This window comes from Chelmon rostratus, chromosome 5 (genome assembly GCF_017976325.1).
Source record: "Chelmon rostratus isolate fCheRos1 chromosome 5, fCheRos1.pri, whole genome shotgun sequence".
NCBI classification, from domain to species: Eukaryota; Metazoa; Chordata; class Actinopteri; order Chaetodontiformes; family Chaetodontidae; genus Chelmon; species Chelmon rostratus.
Window position 1 is genome coordinate 15,180,306 of NC_055662.1, and position 14,681 is coordinate 15,194,986.

Below are 14,681 nucleotides of genomic sequence, written 5' to 3' on the forward strand. Positions count from 1 at the left end.
AGACATTTTCTAGCCCGGCCACTATATAGTGGTCAGGTTATGAACATGAGCATGATCTTAAGTTTTTGAAATTAATCTGTGATTTTACTCTCTGACAGCAAGCATCTACCCTGCCGAGGGAAGTGAAACCGGTAATGGAATGTATAGAAAGACACTCTTGTATGTCTCAAAAACAACTGAAACAATAACTGCAACATGCTGCTTCTCACGACTACAGGCAAACAGAGAATTTAAGTAACTTACTATGATTTATTAAACATGTTTAAAATGTAAAAATGTGATGACGCACTCACATACATAGACAGGAATAAAAGCCGAATGTTACATGAAATTAAAAGCAAAAATAAGACTCCCACACATTTACAAAAAGACTGTACAATATACACACACAAAACCAATAAAAATTTTAAAACCTGGATAAAGTTCTCGTACAGGTGACACTGCACGTCTGCTGTGACTGATTAGTTTCAGTCACATCTAACAAAGACATGAACAGCGGCAGCACTCAGTGTTCGAGAGACAAAGCAAGAACTCAATCTCAAAACTCGTGCTCACATTTCCTCTCATGACAGGAGGGTGATGAGTGCATCCAGAAACTTGCTCCTGTCCTCTGTCTTCAGCTCAATGACTGCAAAGGCAGAAACACAGAAAAGAATTAATAATAATATAAAATGTCTATTTCTGAACAAACCAAATATCATGTATCACAGGACATGAAGTGGTTTGGGATAAATAAAGGTGTAGAAATGCTCCACAAATCGTGTTCTTCATATGAAACACGGTTGATGTGAAATTACATTGCAGAAAGTGACAAGAACCTCAACTAATGCATGTAACAACTACTCCCATTTGTTTCATGCTAAGTGTGCTCACCTGTCTGATTCATGACTTTTGAGAATTGAAGCTGTACCAGACATGAAGACAAGGCTGCCACCTAGTGTCTGATGAAGACATTACCAACTCCCCTAAGGAAAAGTAAACGACAATAATACTTACTTGAAGTGTCGAAGTGGTCATGAAGAGTTCTGGAGCTGGTGCTCTCTGCTGCTTTCTCAAATGCTCGACCAAAGAAACTTATAGAGCACAGAGAAAAGGATAAGGTGAGGAAATGGGGTAATTTTTGCTCTAACACAAAACACACATAACTGGTTTTGTATCTGTATAAAGCCGTCCATTGACAGACAAACAGCCAACATTTTTCAAGCAGAAACACCAACAGACCTCTGCTGTCAACTTGTCCTATGTAAAGACATGTATCTAATTTATATCATTGTAAACTGAATATCTTTGGGTTTTGGACTGTTGCAAAACAAGCCCTCTGAAGACAGCACTCTGGATTCTACTCAAACAGACCCATCACTTCTTTATACCTTTGGCAAACAAATGTATTAGTAATTTTGTCTTGCAATTACTTAAGTCAAAAGAAAGGGAACAGAATATTTTCAGTATCAGTGTCAATAGTAATACAGATTAAGTTGGCAAAGAGCAAGATCAACAAGATATGGACAACGGCATAATTTTCTTTCAAAGCATCACAAGCAAGAACATGTACTCATTGGCAGGACTGCAGAGTCATTTGCAAAAACTATACCAGAAATGAAGCATAAGCTAATGATTTAAAAAAATCAATGTAGATCAGTAAATATTTAACTTACATTGTTTTACAGACTGGAGAAACATTTACTCTTACTTTTTAAGTTTATTCCTAGCTAAGCTCTACTAAGTAATATCCCACATATCTACAAAAGTGAGGTCTTACTTCTTTTTATCAGATGTTTCAGACTCAGGTGGGATTCCCACAACAATGACAGTTCCCTTCTCCACGTCCCTGGGAGCAGCCATGATGAGGGGGAGTAGTTTGCAGCGCTTATTCCTCGTCTACCCGACAAAAACAAGTGAAAGAGTAAAACCAACGGCAGCATGTTTTCAGGGCATGTAAAAGCTTCTTTCACAACAAGATACTCACGGAATGGACAAAAGCCTTCAAGAGGTACTTGCACAGCAGAGTCAAGGCCATGGGTTTAGAAAAGAGCTTCACATCAGGTGTTCCCTACATGTGAAAGAGCAGGAGGGGGGGAGTATTGAGCTGAGCATGATATGCTGTTAAGAAGCAGCCACTCACACCTGCAGGCCATAAAGACACTCATACCTCCATGAGGTAGCAGTAGAGGAAGGGTCCTTGAGACAGGATGAGGTTGGTACAGATGCAGCTGGCCACAGTCTGCTGGATGGCTATCAGCTTCTTCTTAGCCAGGTCAATGCCTGAATGTAGACGATCGAGGTTACTCCTACACAGAAAAAGAGACCAAGAGGACAGAAAATAAATTTGACGTTAATGTTTTTGTAATCTGATGCTCAACTGACATTTTTTAGCTTTAAACCACGAGTCCTAGACATCTTATCAAAATGTGAGAAAATGTGAGAGTGTCAGGATTTTGACCAGTGAACTAGCTAACATTAAGTTTCTGCTACACACCTGGAAAGAGAGTCCAGAGCCTTGATGAAGTTGTCACTGTCACTCTCATCTTTCTCAGTGCTCTCCAGCAAGGCGGTAGTAGCATGCACCATGTCACTGGCCAGGAAGCGGTTCTTAAAGCCAAAGTGAACACCAAACGTCTGGATGCGAATGTCCTTCATACTGATGGAGGGAGGAAAAAAAAGACAAGGCTGTCTGTCAATAAATGAATATAAGTGAAACAGCATGTGAAGCCTTGTCTTCTTTGGGTTGTTTCTATATTCATACCCGTATTTATTCGAAGACTCCTCAATGACGTCCCTGAGGTTCTCTTTGATCGACATGTCCATGGAGTTGAATTTCTGCCTCACTTGCTTAAGAGGTAACCTGTTATATATCAGCCATTAAAACAATTAAGGAATCAATTTCCCATCACATGCTCACATGGAATAACAAATTTAATAAAATTTGTACTTTCACAGAAAACACACATAGCATAGGTTTCTAGGCACTTACCCCATGTCAGCAAGGAACTCCTGGAGTTTCTTTTGACCATTTAACGTCCAAAGCTTGAAGTTACATGACGTATAACAGGAATTACAGATGCTCTCATACAGGGACCAGTGCTGGTAGAGGGTTAGACGGAGGCTAAGGCAGAGGGTTAAGGAAAACTCGCAGAAAAAGAGCCACAAAGTTTGTACAAGTGATTCCTTCCAACGTGCCAGACGAATTAAGGATACTCATATTCAAAAGAAATCCTCATACAGTCGATGGAGAGAGAGTTCTCCTCATCCTCATTGCGGTGGTTATGCCGGGAAACGTGTCGCTGCATCGTGGCTATGTCTGTTACATACTTCATACTAACAAAATACCAGACAGACAAGAATAATTCAGGGTGGATAAACAACTTGATGCAAACACATAGTAAATAAATCTTGTCACCAGTAAAGAACCAAATACCTATGATTGACTGTTCTACAGCTGTTCTAAGGGAATCAATTCATGTTTTTGAGAATAATATTTTGAAATATTGAAGACAATCTCACTGTGTGATTTTATCATGAACCCACTGGTCTGTCAGCCCAATGACAGCCCACCTGCAAAGAAAAAAAATCAGTCTAATAATCGATCTAATAATCTGTACAGTGCACTGTGCATTTCCACAATGTTTGTCACTAAAAAAAAATGTTATCAGATAGCTTACCAGAGCATGTCTTTGGTGTCTTTAGTCAACACCCACGCCAGCTCAAAAAACATCATTGCAGCCTGACAGATTAAAACATTTGCAATCAGGAATTCAGTCAGGAATAACAGAATATGTGAAATTAAAGTCAACATACAGCATAAAATTCTCAAAGAAAGTTTAAGACATGCATATCATCAAATCCATCTTCATCTTCAGTTTCCAGAACCCAAAAGGAAAACAGAATAAGGAAAATAAAAAAAGGTGTCTACTCACAGAAGTCCCATGAAATTCATACTGCTCATAGTCAAACAAGATTTCCCTCCTAAGACACGAGTGAAACATTTGCGTCAATTTAGAAATGTCTTTCTGACAAACACCATTCTTACGCCTCTTCAAAAACACCTCACCTTCGTGCCTCCCACTCCCTCCTCGCTCGCTGTCTTTCAATTCTCCTCTCAACTGTCCCCTGAAACGAAATGACCACGGGCACACCATCATTAGAGTCAAGCCAACACTGATCTGATTCATTTCAGTGGTGTATTCTCATTCTGTTCAATACGAACTTCATCAAATCTCCTCCGTTTCCCTGATGGCTCTGAGCCTTCATCACTCTCATTTCCAGAGTCATCTCCTTCCTCATCATCTTCATCTCGAAAGATATCGTCATATGAGGGCACCCCAAGGTCATCATCCTGTTTGATTAGTAGCTTTATCTGTGGATGAGATGACATGAGTTTACACAATGTTAAATTTCATAACTGTATGCATGTAGCAGTTTTCAAAGAGATGTGGTTTAATATTTTGATGTCACTTGCAAACTTACCACCAACCAACGCACAATGATAAATACAAATGCTGAAGCAAGCTCATAGTTAACCATTTGATGTGTTGTCCGAGTTTGCTTCCTTCATTATCAGTGATTTGAGCTGAACTGATCATTGTCCATCACCTGGGTGTCATTGTAGACATTGACCACATCTACAGGCCGGTGAGTGTCACAGATGAAGAAGATGGAGTCATCATCCGGCTGCAGCATCTCAAGAAGGTCAACATTTGCTCCACAGTTGATGAGAACAAAGTACCGGAACTACAAAACACACCATACACCAAAATAATGCATTCAATTTACAGTGGCAGTGTGGCAAACCTCAACTGATCTTCCTTGTTTATCCTTCTGTCTGTAGTCACATCTGACTTGATCATACCTGCTCTTTGTGCTCAAGGAAGGCAGTGCCAAGGTCCTGCCAGCCTGTAACTGGCACAAGTGTGTACTGGACCTGGTCACAGTGGAACAGCGCCTATTAATGAGACGAAAAGATTCAGCTGTTGTTATCTAATTTACTAACTCATCAATAGCATCTCACTGACAAATCAAGACACAGGACCACTGAATGTTGAGCAACTGTGCCACTGAAAATTAAACTTAATACAAATCTGAACGTATAAAGACTAATCAGCATTTATGTATCGGGACATTAATTTGATCTCAGAAATGTGCATCAACGTGACATAAACATGGCAGCTTTTACATCATCATTCCATTCTGAAAATTCTAGTTGTCAAGCATTAAGTTACTCAGAACCAGTCATAAAATCTCAGTAACAACTTATAATATCTTATTAAGACAATGAAGACATGTTGTCAGACAAAAAACAAGCTCATATTGTCTTGATTTAAGATATTTTATCTTAGATTTCGGTTTTTCCAGCGTAAGAGGTACAACTGGGAGTATTTACTTACTATACTTTCATGGTAATAAGCTACAACGGATCCTCTAGTCAGTTATTGTTCATAACATACACTATACAAGGAAGGAAATGCCGGAGTACTACAAATAACTAACTTACTCTAGTTAAATGTAGCGTAAATAAGGAGCGAAAAAGAGCTACTAATCAATGAAGTCAAACAAAATATTAAGCTGGTGGCTACTAATAGAGCAGGGTACGTAATATATTCATTTGAGGGGATCTGTATGTGTGGCCAAAGGATCTTCCTGATGAAAAATGTCAGCCTGCACAGCTGAACAGAGCAGCTAATGTTTGCTAACAGTTAGCTGTTAGCTGATTGTCTTACCTGCAGTATCTTACAGGCGCAGAGAGCGTCGATGTCGGATGCTACCAGGAGTGCGACTCTCTGAAAGCAAGACAACGTACGACAGGCCATGTTTACGTTAGTATACCATATAAAATAAATACATTGCGTCTCAATATTGATAACTCACGTTAACGTGCATATCTGCTATGTAACGTTAGCAAACAGTCCTTAATGCTTCAAGTCAGCTAACCTAATGTTAGTTAGCTCAAACAACTTACCTGGTTGGCAACAACTTCATAAAATTCCTTTCTGATGTCCGTGATGAACATGTTCAAAAATGTTGGTTAAAAAGACGAGACAAACCCGATAAAATAATGCTAAAGTGGCATGAAGAGCGGGTTATTTTGGTTTGCTGTCAAACACGAAGCTTTTCTGCTGCGGCACTGTGTTCCTTGTTGGAAATGTGGCGCCAAATCTACACGTCACATCCAACCAATCATTGCGAGGGGATTGACCTACGTCATACGCTCGAAGCCACGCCCGCCATATTGAAACAAACAACACACACAAAAAACACGAGACAACGTTTGTGCTTTACTGGTTACTTTGTACTTAGATTATTAATACTAAATCGACTAATAGATTGATATATTATATATTAATATTATTAGTATCACTATTACTATAGGTACCCAGCCATTTCTAATGAGCTTTTTGCTGCATTCTGTTATTAATTGCTTTCATTGTATTGTTTACTGTAAATTTCATATTGTCTAAACAGGTTCCTGCAATCATCACACATACTCAAAAAAGGTTGACTCAAAAGAAAATAAGCAAAGGACAGTCTGTATTGCAAGATTATTTAGAAACATCATTTAGTGTCACCAAAAGATTAAAAGCATCACAACATGTACAATCTGGATACTGTATCAGCATGAGCGGCTGCTATGTGGTCCTACAAGCCAAGGCAAATTATGATGAGCATGACATAAATAAAGCAAACAGGCAAGTTTTAGTATAATCCCGCATCATGACAGTAGATCTGAAGGAGACCAGACATGATCATCAACTTGATACAGTATACACATACCTAAAATCACATAAATTAATAGAAATGGATGGAAATTTTTTGATTTGGAAGGAAAGTAATGAAAATATGTTGCTCTTTAGCTGTGAAACATGCAGGATTTTTCAAAATGCAGCAGTCTAATGAGCATTTTTTTTTGTCTACCAGATCCCCCAGAAACCCATGTGCCCACAAATGATTCCTACAGTATTTTCATGAAATAACATTATCACATTAAAGGTAAACAAACAAATATTCAAAATTCAAGTAAACTCCTACATGCCCCCAAATTAAATACACTTAGACCTGTACATCATCTCATAAATACCTGTAAGACTGAGTAAATCAAGATAGTATTTGTCTCAAAGTTTTGTAAAAAGTTTTTCCTCCTCTTGGCTACTCTCTCAGTTGTAAATCTTACATGTTTCCACCCAGAAATCTTCACATTTGACTAAATCAGCAACAAAATTAATGGAAAGTAATCAAAGATTATTTTTTCTGAGGTAAAGCATGCCACGTTACATAACATCATGTAGGATCTTTCCAACTGAATCCTACACATTGTAAAACAAAAAAATAAAAGCAAAAAAAAAAAGGGTAAAGATTGAAAATAACGTCGCATCCACAACATGGCAGAGAGCATACACTGTAAGATGCAGTATATGCTCCATTAACTAAGAGTAATAAGGTAATGTAGTAAACAAAGGCACAAATTCATTCATTCTTTCTGCCAAGTTTGGTCTGAAACTACTGTGATCCAGCTAATTAAAGATGATCCACAGCAACGAGCAGAAGTGCTTTGACCCTGCACAACTTTGGCTGGTTTCACACGCAAACAGAAACATAAGAGGTTTTGTTGTTTCTCATGTTTCAAGTCACATCTACGTAAAAGCCGACATGTTCTTTCCAACTGAAAACCAGCCATACAAGCATTAACAAAAACATAATACAGAACTAAATTTAAACCAGAAGTACAGTCTTAAATGAAAGTTCATGAAGATTGCCAGGAAAAAACAAAACAAAAAACTCTTCCACCAAACTTTACGTGCCAATAAAACTATTAACAGGATAGAAATCCTGACCAGCAGGAGCACTGGGAGGCTAGCACCATCACCTGGAGAGTCTGATCTCACTCAGGTTCATCAGAAAGATCTGGTTCTACTGTCACTCCCACAACCAACCCCTGTGCACCACATCTACCGCCTCTGGTGAACATTCACACCTCAGACAGGTCGGCAGAGGAACCAGGAGAGGGTGCACTAATGAAAACCAGACCTACAGTAAGCCTGAGACCACTGACCTAGGAAAACATTTATCTCCTACTTTTTTTACAGTCATATTAACTTGTTGCGATATTAGCAGATGTGCTGCGGAGATGCAGTTATCATTTGTGTTTGTCACAAATAAACTACAGCAAAAACCGTGAGAAGAGATGAGTGGAACTGCTACATCAGGCGATATGCTGAGGATTGGACATAGAAACCCTGTCCAGACATTAATCAAACAATCTGTGAATGGAAACATTCAAAATATAATAAAGGAAGACAGAGCGATTTAAAGCACTCAAGACAGAGGCAGTAGAGCAGAGCTGTGAGCATCAAAGATATGGGAAGTGGTTTTCAGTAACCCGCTTTACACATGAAGGCAATCAAAGAGGTGCTTTCAGACAGGAGTGGGCCATATGTTGACGCATACTGTGGGACAACATCAATCAATCAAATGTCAGAGATTTTGCTGTGCAGTTAACACTGTGGTGAGTATCCCTGTAAAGGATACATCTGGTGACATTCTGTACTTAACAAATCCCATGAAAAGACCTAAACCAGCAATGAAATATGTGTATTGTGTGTATGTATTACTCTTTTGTGCAGTAGACCTCCATTGTTCTTCCAGAACAACTTGGGCGCTGAATGTGTGTTAATCCACGACTTAAAATAGTCCCCAACAAATGCACAATTTTCTCATTGATTTTTGATTTTCCAGATCAATTATAACATTAAATATACTGTGATAGAGGATTTTATCCAAATCGCCCACCCCTACATTTAAATATGAACAGCCCACATAAACACCTCTTACTCCCCCAGTTTTCCTCTGTCAAATCAAATACTATATGGTGCAGATGATCTAAGCTCAAAGGTCCTCTCGCTGATTATTTGGGGCTTACAACCTTATCTCTGTCTGATGATTTTTTTCATTAGCTAATATCTTATATTCTAGATTAATTGTTAATGATTTACAAATAAAATCCTACTTTTTCACTTCAAATTGCTAATTAACTGATTTATCCCCTAACAGTTGCTGAGCTCTGATCCTCTTCACCATATATTGTTTCCAAAAGGTCAGGGATGAACTTCCATGCACAAACATCCAATACTGGAATTTTTTCCTGTTTTTTCCTCCCCAGCTTGTTGAAAAAGTTTACAAAAGAATCACAAAATAGTGACCCGACATGATGTTTCACAGCAGCTGAGCCAGTGATTGTTGGGCAGTGGACTGTTAGTGCAGTGCTTGTGTAGTAGACCTGCTCAGCTGTTGTGAGTATTAAAAGTCATGTGATCTATAGGCACAATACACAGGGTGTGTAGGGCTGGGCCATATGGATGGATACTAATAAATGTCATGATTTTCACCAGGCCCTCCGATATTGATAAATGCCGTATGTAATAATATCGGTTAAGGTTTAGAAAGCCACAATTAAAGTTGTTTGTGTAGTTGAAGTCCACCATGTTGGACTGGTGAACTGGAGTTGTTACTTACAGAAACTCTCATGTGTTCTCAGAAACCATTCAGAAGAAATGTATCATTTTAGCTTAGAAAATAAACCCTGTGTCATATTTTACCATATGAAAAGAAAATTCTCACAATTCTCACAGTTACAATGATGTACAATAAATACTGTTAATACTGCCCAGCCCTAAAGGTGTGAAAACCAGAATGAGGAGGATTACCATGTAACCCAGAATAAATGACACTAGTAAATGATCCGGTTGCTGCTGTTCTACAGGGGCAGGATGTAGTTGGAGTTGGCCAGCTTGCGCTCTTGTGCGGCAGGAACAGTCTCTCTGTGACGCAGAGGTCTGTGGCAGTCGGGGTCCTGAAGTGGAGGGTAGTGCTGCCTGTAACACAGCCAGGCGAAGGCGAGACCCAGCAGAGAGCCCACTAATACATCTACATGAAGGAGAGAATAGATTTTTTTTACTTCCTGATTACATTAATGTTTTAAAGATAAAGAAGCCTGCAACAGAGAAGTGTCCAGACAATTTGGACAAACTGAACTGAGCTGAACTGAAAGCAAGTGATTTTTCAAATTGTTTTTCCATTGTGAAAAAACTTCTCAAACTTGATACCAAAACAGAAATCAATAAATCAGAAAATGTAACTATATAAAATATCCACCATCAGAGTCATTGTTTCAAAGTGATTGCTGACATAAAAGTAAAGCAATCTATGCAAAAGGATGGTAAATTACAGTTTTGTAGGCAGAATTATGAATGTGGAGACCATCTTCCTGCCAGAAACACAGGGACAGAAAAACTGGTACTGCTATATAGGCTGTTGTCAGTTGACTTAAGGAAATAACCCTTAAACCGATAACCAATGCCATGCAAATGGCTACGTTGTTTACATGATGCATTGTGCCATTCAAAGCATTTCTGTGACTCTCACCTTGCCAGTGGTGTTTGTAGTCGCAGGTTCTGGAGAGGGCAATCACTGTCGCAGTGAGTAAAGGGGTGAGGAAGGCACACAGCCGCCACGCTCTGCCTTGGCCCGCTGCATTGAAGCAGCGCAGCTTTCCTCCGATGTACAGCGCTGTGAAACCCAAACCTGCAAAGGCAACTGGGATCAAGGAGAAGAGGTGATCAGAGCCAGAGGAAGCTTTATATAGAAACAGAGAGAACTCAAACAGAAAACAACAAAGAGAGGAAGGGCGGGGACATGGAGAGGCACTGCTTATACCATTTAACACCAAGATTTGTGTGTTTATGCAGGTTTTGGAGTTAAACCCACTAATAATAGGCGACTGACTCCTTTCCCATTGCCAGTAGACCGTCTGTTTTTGTCATGTTCGCCATTATGAATCTGCTGGAAAACAGAGAACAGTAGAAAGTAGCTTGGAGGTCAGTGACAATGTTATGGCTGACCAACGTCCAAGCATTTCGTGTTTCATGGCTGTTTGCACGCCAGCATCCAGAACTTCAATGCACATCATGGCATCACCCTGGAAGGGGGAAAATTGGCATGTCCAGCCAGGTGTCATGTTTCCATCACTACCGTCAGAGCTGGAGCCGATAAATACTCATGACTGCTGCAGTCATTTGGCCCAGGAATGAATACTGATTGTACCTTTTCCCACTGAAGACAAAGTCAAGAGGTTTTAGAGTAACATGGGACACTATCTTGCTTATACAACGAAATAAGAGCTTGGGGGCTAAAATACACTTATATATATCTATTTTCAGATATATCATACGCCCTCCTGTCCCACTTAGTGCTTTTGTTGTCCTTCCTTTTTGACTACTGATGTACCAGCTACTGAGGCCAAATCAACCATAAAAGGCCCTTACAGGAGGAGTGTCCGCTGGGAAAGCTCTTCCTGCCCTCCATGATGACATCTGGGTCGCCGCTGCAGCGCAACTCCAGGTTCATCTGACCGTCTGGGAAACAGCGATAGAAGAAGTCTGGCCGTGGCCTGAGGCAGGGACAAAGACAGAGAGGACAGATTTGGTCTTTTGTGCGCCGTGACACTGGGTTTCATTTACATCTGCTATGTTGTGAACCATGTTTACCTGCCAACAACAAGTTTGATGACGTTGGTGAAAACTCCGTTCAGCACCAGAGTCAAAGTCACAGCTGGATGACAGAAGGAAACAGACAAGTCAACTAAAAAAAAAACTGGCTGATATTTTTGTTTTAATATGAAAAAATTAATATCTGTATGCAGTGTACTCACCCAGGGTGGCCTCCTTCAGATCTCCTCGCTCTGACTTCTTCAGGAAGGTGAAAACCAGGATTACAATCAGTGGGGTGAAAACCGCCACGCTCTGATGTGAGAAGAAAAAAGAGGAGAATGTAACAACTCTAATCCACTTATAGCCAAATTAATGTCTGTCTGTAAGCATGTACATAGATTGATAGTTTTCCTTTGATTGCTTCATTGTGTTTCCATTAAAGGGGACTATGACAGTCTTTGAGCCTGTTTCAGACTACTTACTCTTAAAAATTCTGCAAAATATCTCAATTTTTGGGAAGCACACACTAGTTTATATAGATTTTCAGGCAGACACTGGTTTGTTTATTTGGCTACAGAATGAAAATTAGCTTGCAGAGATTTACTTGTTTGAGTAAGTTCAAACCTACAGCAATACTATAAGCATTTATGTCCACCATATTTGCAGTGGTTGTGTGGAGGGTAGGGCCTTAATCTAAAACTTTATGATAGCTTTGGAAAACTAATGGTGAATAATGGGCTTAAAAGAAACACTGGCGTGGTCTTTTAAACACAGTAGGAGGAGGGGAGTGAGTTTGAATTCTCTATACTGACACTTGTTAGGCTTGAAGTTATGAGCAGAATAACTGAATTACAAGATTTATTATGTTCCATTTTAATTTGAGAGGCATGCAGACATATTACTTACAAACATAAGAGATGTGGGCACATGATCTCTCTCCACACGATGGAATTTATACAACCACATCTCCTCTGACTGGATCTCACGGTAGAAAGGAGGAAGCTGCTCTGTCACACTGCACAAACACAAAAAAGGGCCACATTTCTGTTTGCTTGCTCGTCATTCAAACAATGCCTGTATATGGATCCATAAAGCAATGATGCAAATGATTCAAAGGTGGACACACTTACAGGAACACAACCAACAGCGCCATCCGGACGGAAATCTCCGACAGGAAACCACGAAGCAGCCTCCTCTTCATTTTGTTTCTTGGAGTGGACTTCAGTCAACAGCAAACATCATCACTCAGCTCATTTAACTTAACTGGGACTAGAGAAAAAAAAGATGGGATATGAGAGATTATGGGTATGCAAGTGGCAAAACAGTTAATCTAATTACTATATACCTCACTTTGATGTGAACATGCAGTAAATAGTACAAATATCTGCTCACATTAACAGAGGTTACTGACCCTTGTCTCTAAGTATTTACTTGCCTATAAAAAGAAGGAAAAACTTCAAAATAAACACCTTTTTGCAATGCTTCTCCATCACCTTTACTCTGATTATGTATCTGGTGGAATATTGGTAATGATCATGTTGATTATCTTCCAGCTTTTACTCTATGTAGCCCCTGTCCTGTCTAACACCTGATATAAAGGCCAACATGCTGCACCTGTGCCCTCCACTTCTATTTCGTGATTTAATTGGATATAACATTTGTGTTAAGCTTGATGGGCTCGACAGCTTCTGTCAATACACAAAACAAGGCAAACAAGCTAACATTAAGTGCCTGTATTGGAGAAACAAGATGTTAGCTGACTGAGCTAAGCTAGCTAGCAACATCTGTCAAAGAAGACATCTGGCCCATTTCCGTGTTGTCAAACAGGGAATCCCAGGTCGATTACTAACCTTAAACGGGCGGGTCGGGTTTTTTTTATTTATCTCTTTATCCTCACATTAACATGAAACGCCAACGTGAATCAGGCCTCGACATCCTCTGATCCTGCCGACGGTGGAAGTCGTGCATTTGAGGACTTGAGAGAAACGGAGATGCCACTGAGGAGATGAGCGCTCTGTGAAGGTAACGGTCACACTGCAGCTACTTCTGGTTTAGGATTTTCAAAATAAAGGTGAATGGTTAGGCGTACGTCGTCCTAAACGACTATTAATCAGAAATCAACGTTGTTTTCATCAGTAGCTGAAACTGAAAGTTTTTAACACTACATGATGTTGCGAAATGTCATTTCACCCCCAGTTTGGCTGAAGATGAAATGCAACGTAACAGCATGAAATTGTTGATCGCTGATTAAATGAAACTTAGTTATATATTTTCATAGGACTGAATTCTAAGCCAATATGAACATTGCAGAAAAGCTCTGTGGTTCAGAGTTCTGAGCTCTGGCATGCTCTCTAAACCGGAAATGGTATTGTTGATTTTTCCGCCTTGACACATGGATGCAAGACGCCACGTCACGTCACAGGTTGCCACCTAGAGGTTAAATCGGTGAAGTTTGCTTTAATTTTTATTTTCACATTGAATCACTTAAGCATGACTTTTTACAGTTTCTCTAATTTCACAAGTGTTATAGCTTTAAGCTGCTTTACTTCTGACTCCCATGTATATGTGAGCATGCTGAGACTGTTACTTCATGGTAGAAATTAATGGAATGTCAGTACGTTTACCTTTTACCCTGGTCTGTATTTTCAAATCTCTCACCTTTGACACACTTTTTTGTTTTTTCATTTTATTAGTACTCTTATTTCAAAGTATCAATCATAAAAATCATAATCTTGCTTTTACAACCTCTTAAACAAGAAGACTGATCTATATCTCTTTCGTTTTCAAACCATTAAGAAATCATGTACAGCGAGAGCTTTTCACTGAGACAGAGTACAGCTTTATTAAAGTCAAACTTCAGGCATGTCTGAACTCTTCAAACTCAACTTTAGAATGAAAAAGGACAGAATCAATATTCTCAAATAAAAAGACAGTCATGTACAAAAAGAGTGTTGTCCCAACAGTCACACACATTTAGAAGCAGAATTGTACAGCCAAAAAGAGCACGCCACAGTAACATGATTCTATGCAAGTTCAATGCAAACTATTTACAAGTTCTTCAACAATATGCAGTAACACAGGTTGAACAGTAATCAACATGGTATTTTGTGTTCATCCACGTTTCAATTTAAGCAACACCAAGAGAGATAGATATGACCCCAGTTAGAGTTACTGTAAGTAATTTTACTACAAGTAAAAAGAGATGAA

The 14,681-nt window shown here is 39.4% G+C and overlaps 2 protein-coding genes across 2 annotated transcripts; both read right to left on the bottom strand.

Moving 5' to 3' along the window:
* Positions 1-173: 173 nt before the first annotated feature.
* On the bottom strand, positions 174-6,121 carry cdc45 (CDC45 cell division cycle 45 homolog (S. cerevisiae)). Its single transcript, XM_041937470.1, has 18 exons — positions 5,954-6,121; positions 5,715-5,774; positions 4,847-4,939; positions 4,591-4,728; positions 4,205-4,354; positions 4,049-4,107; positions 3,915-3,963; positions 3,660-3,721; positions 3,502-3,552; positions 3,196-3,315; positions 2,972-3,103; positions 2,744-2,842; positions 2,477-2,638; positions 2,150-2,288; positions 1,967-2,050; positions 1,760-1,878; positions 997-1,073; positions 174-628 (listed from the first exon to the last, which is right to left on the bottom strand). Exons 1-18 carry the CDS (start codon positions 6,002-6,004, stop codon positions 564-566), a joined length of 1,710 nt encoding a protein of 569 aa, XP_041793404.1. The 5' UTR covers positions 6,005-6,121; the 3' UTR covers positions 174-563.
* A 390-nt stretch (positions 6,122-6,511) lies between these two features.
* plpp5 (phospholipid phosphatase 5) lies at positions 6,512-13,471 on the bottom strand. Its single transcript, XM_041936935.1, has 8 exons — positions 13,325-13,471; positions 12,605-12,743; positions 12,381-12,489; positions 11,696-11,786; positions 11,532-11,595; positions 11,310-11,434; positions 10,411-10,581; positions 6,512-9,912 (listed from the first exon to the last, which is right to left on the bottom strand). Exons 2-8 carry the CDS (start codon positions 12,673-12,675, stop codon positions 9,743-9,745), a joined length of 801 nt encoding a protein of 266 aa, XP_041792869.1. The 5' UTR covers positions 12,676-12,743; positions 13,325-13,471; the 3' UTR covers positions 6,512-9,742.
* Positions 13,472-14,681: the final 1,210 nt, after the last annotated feature.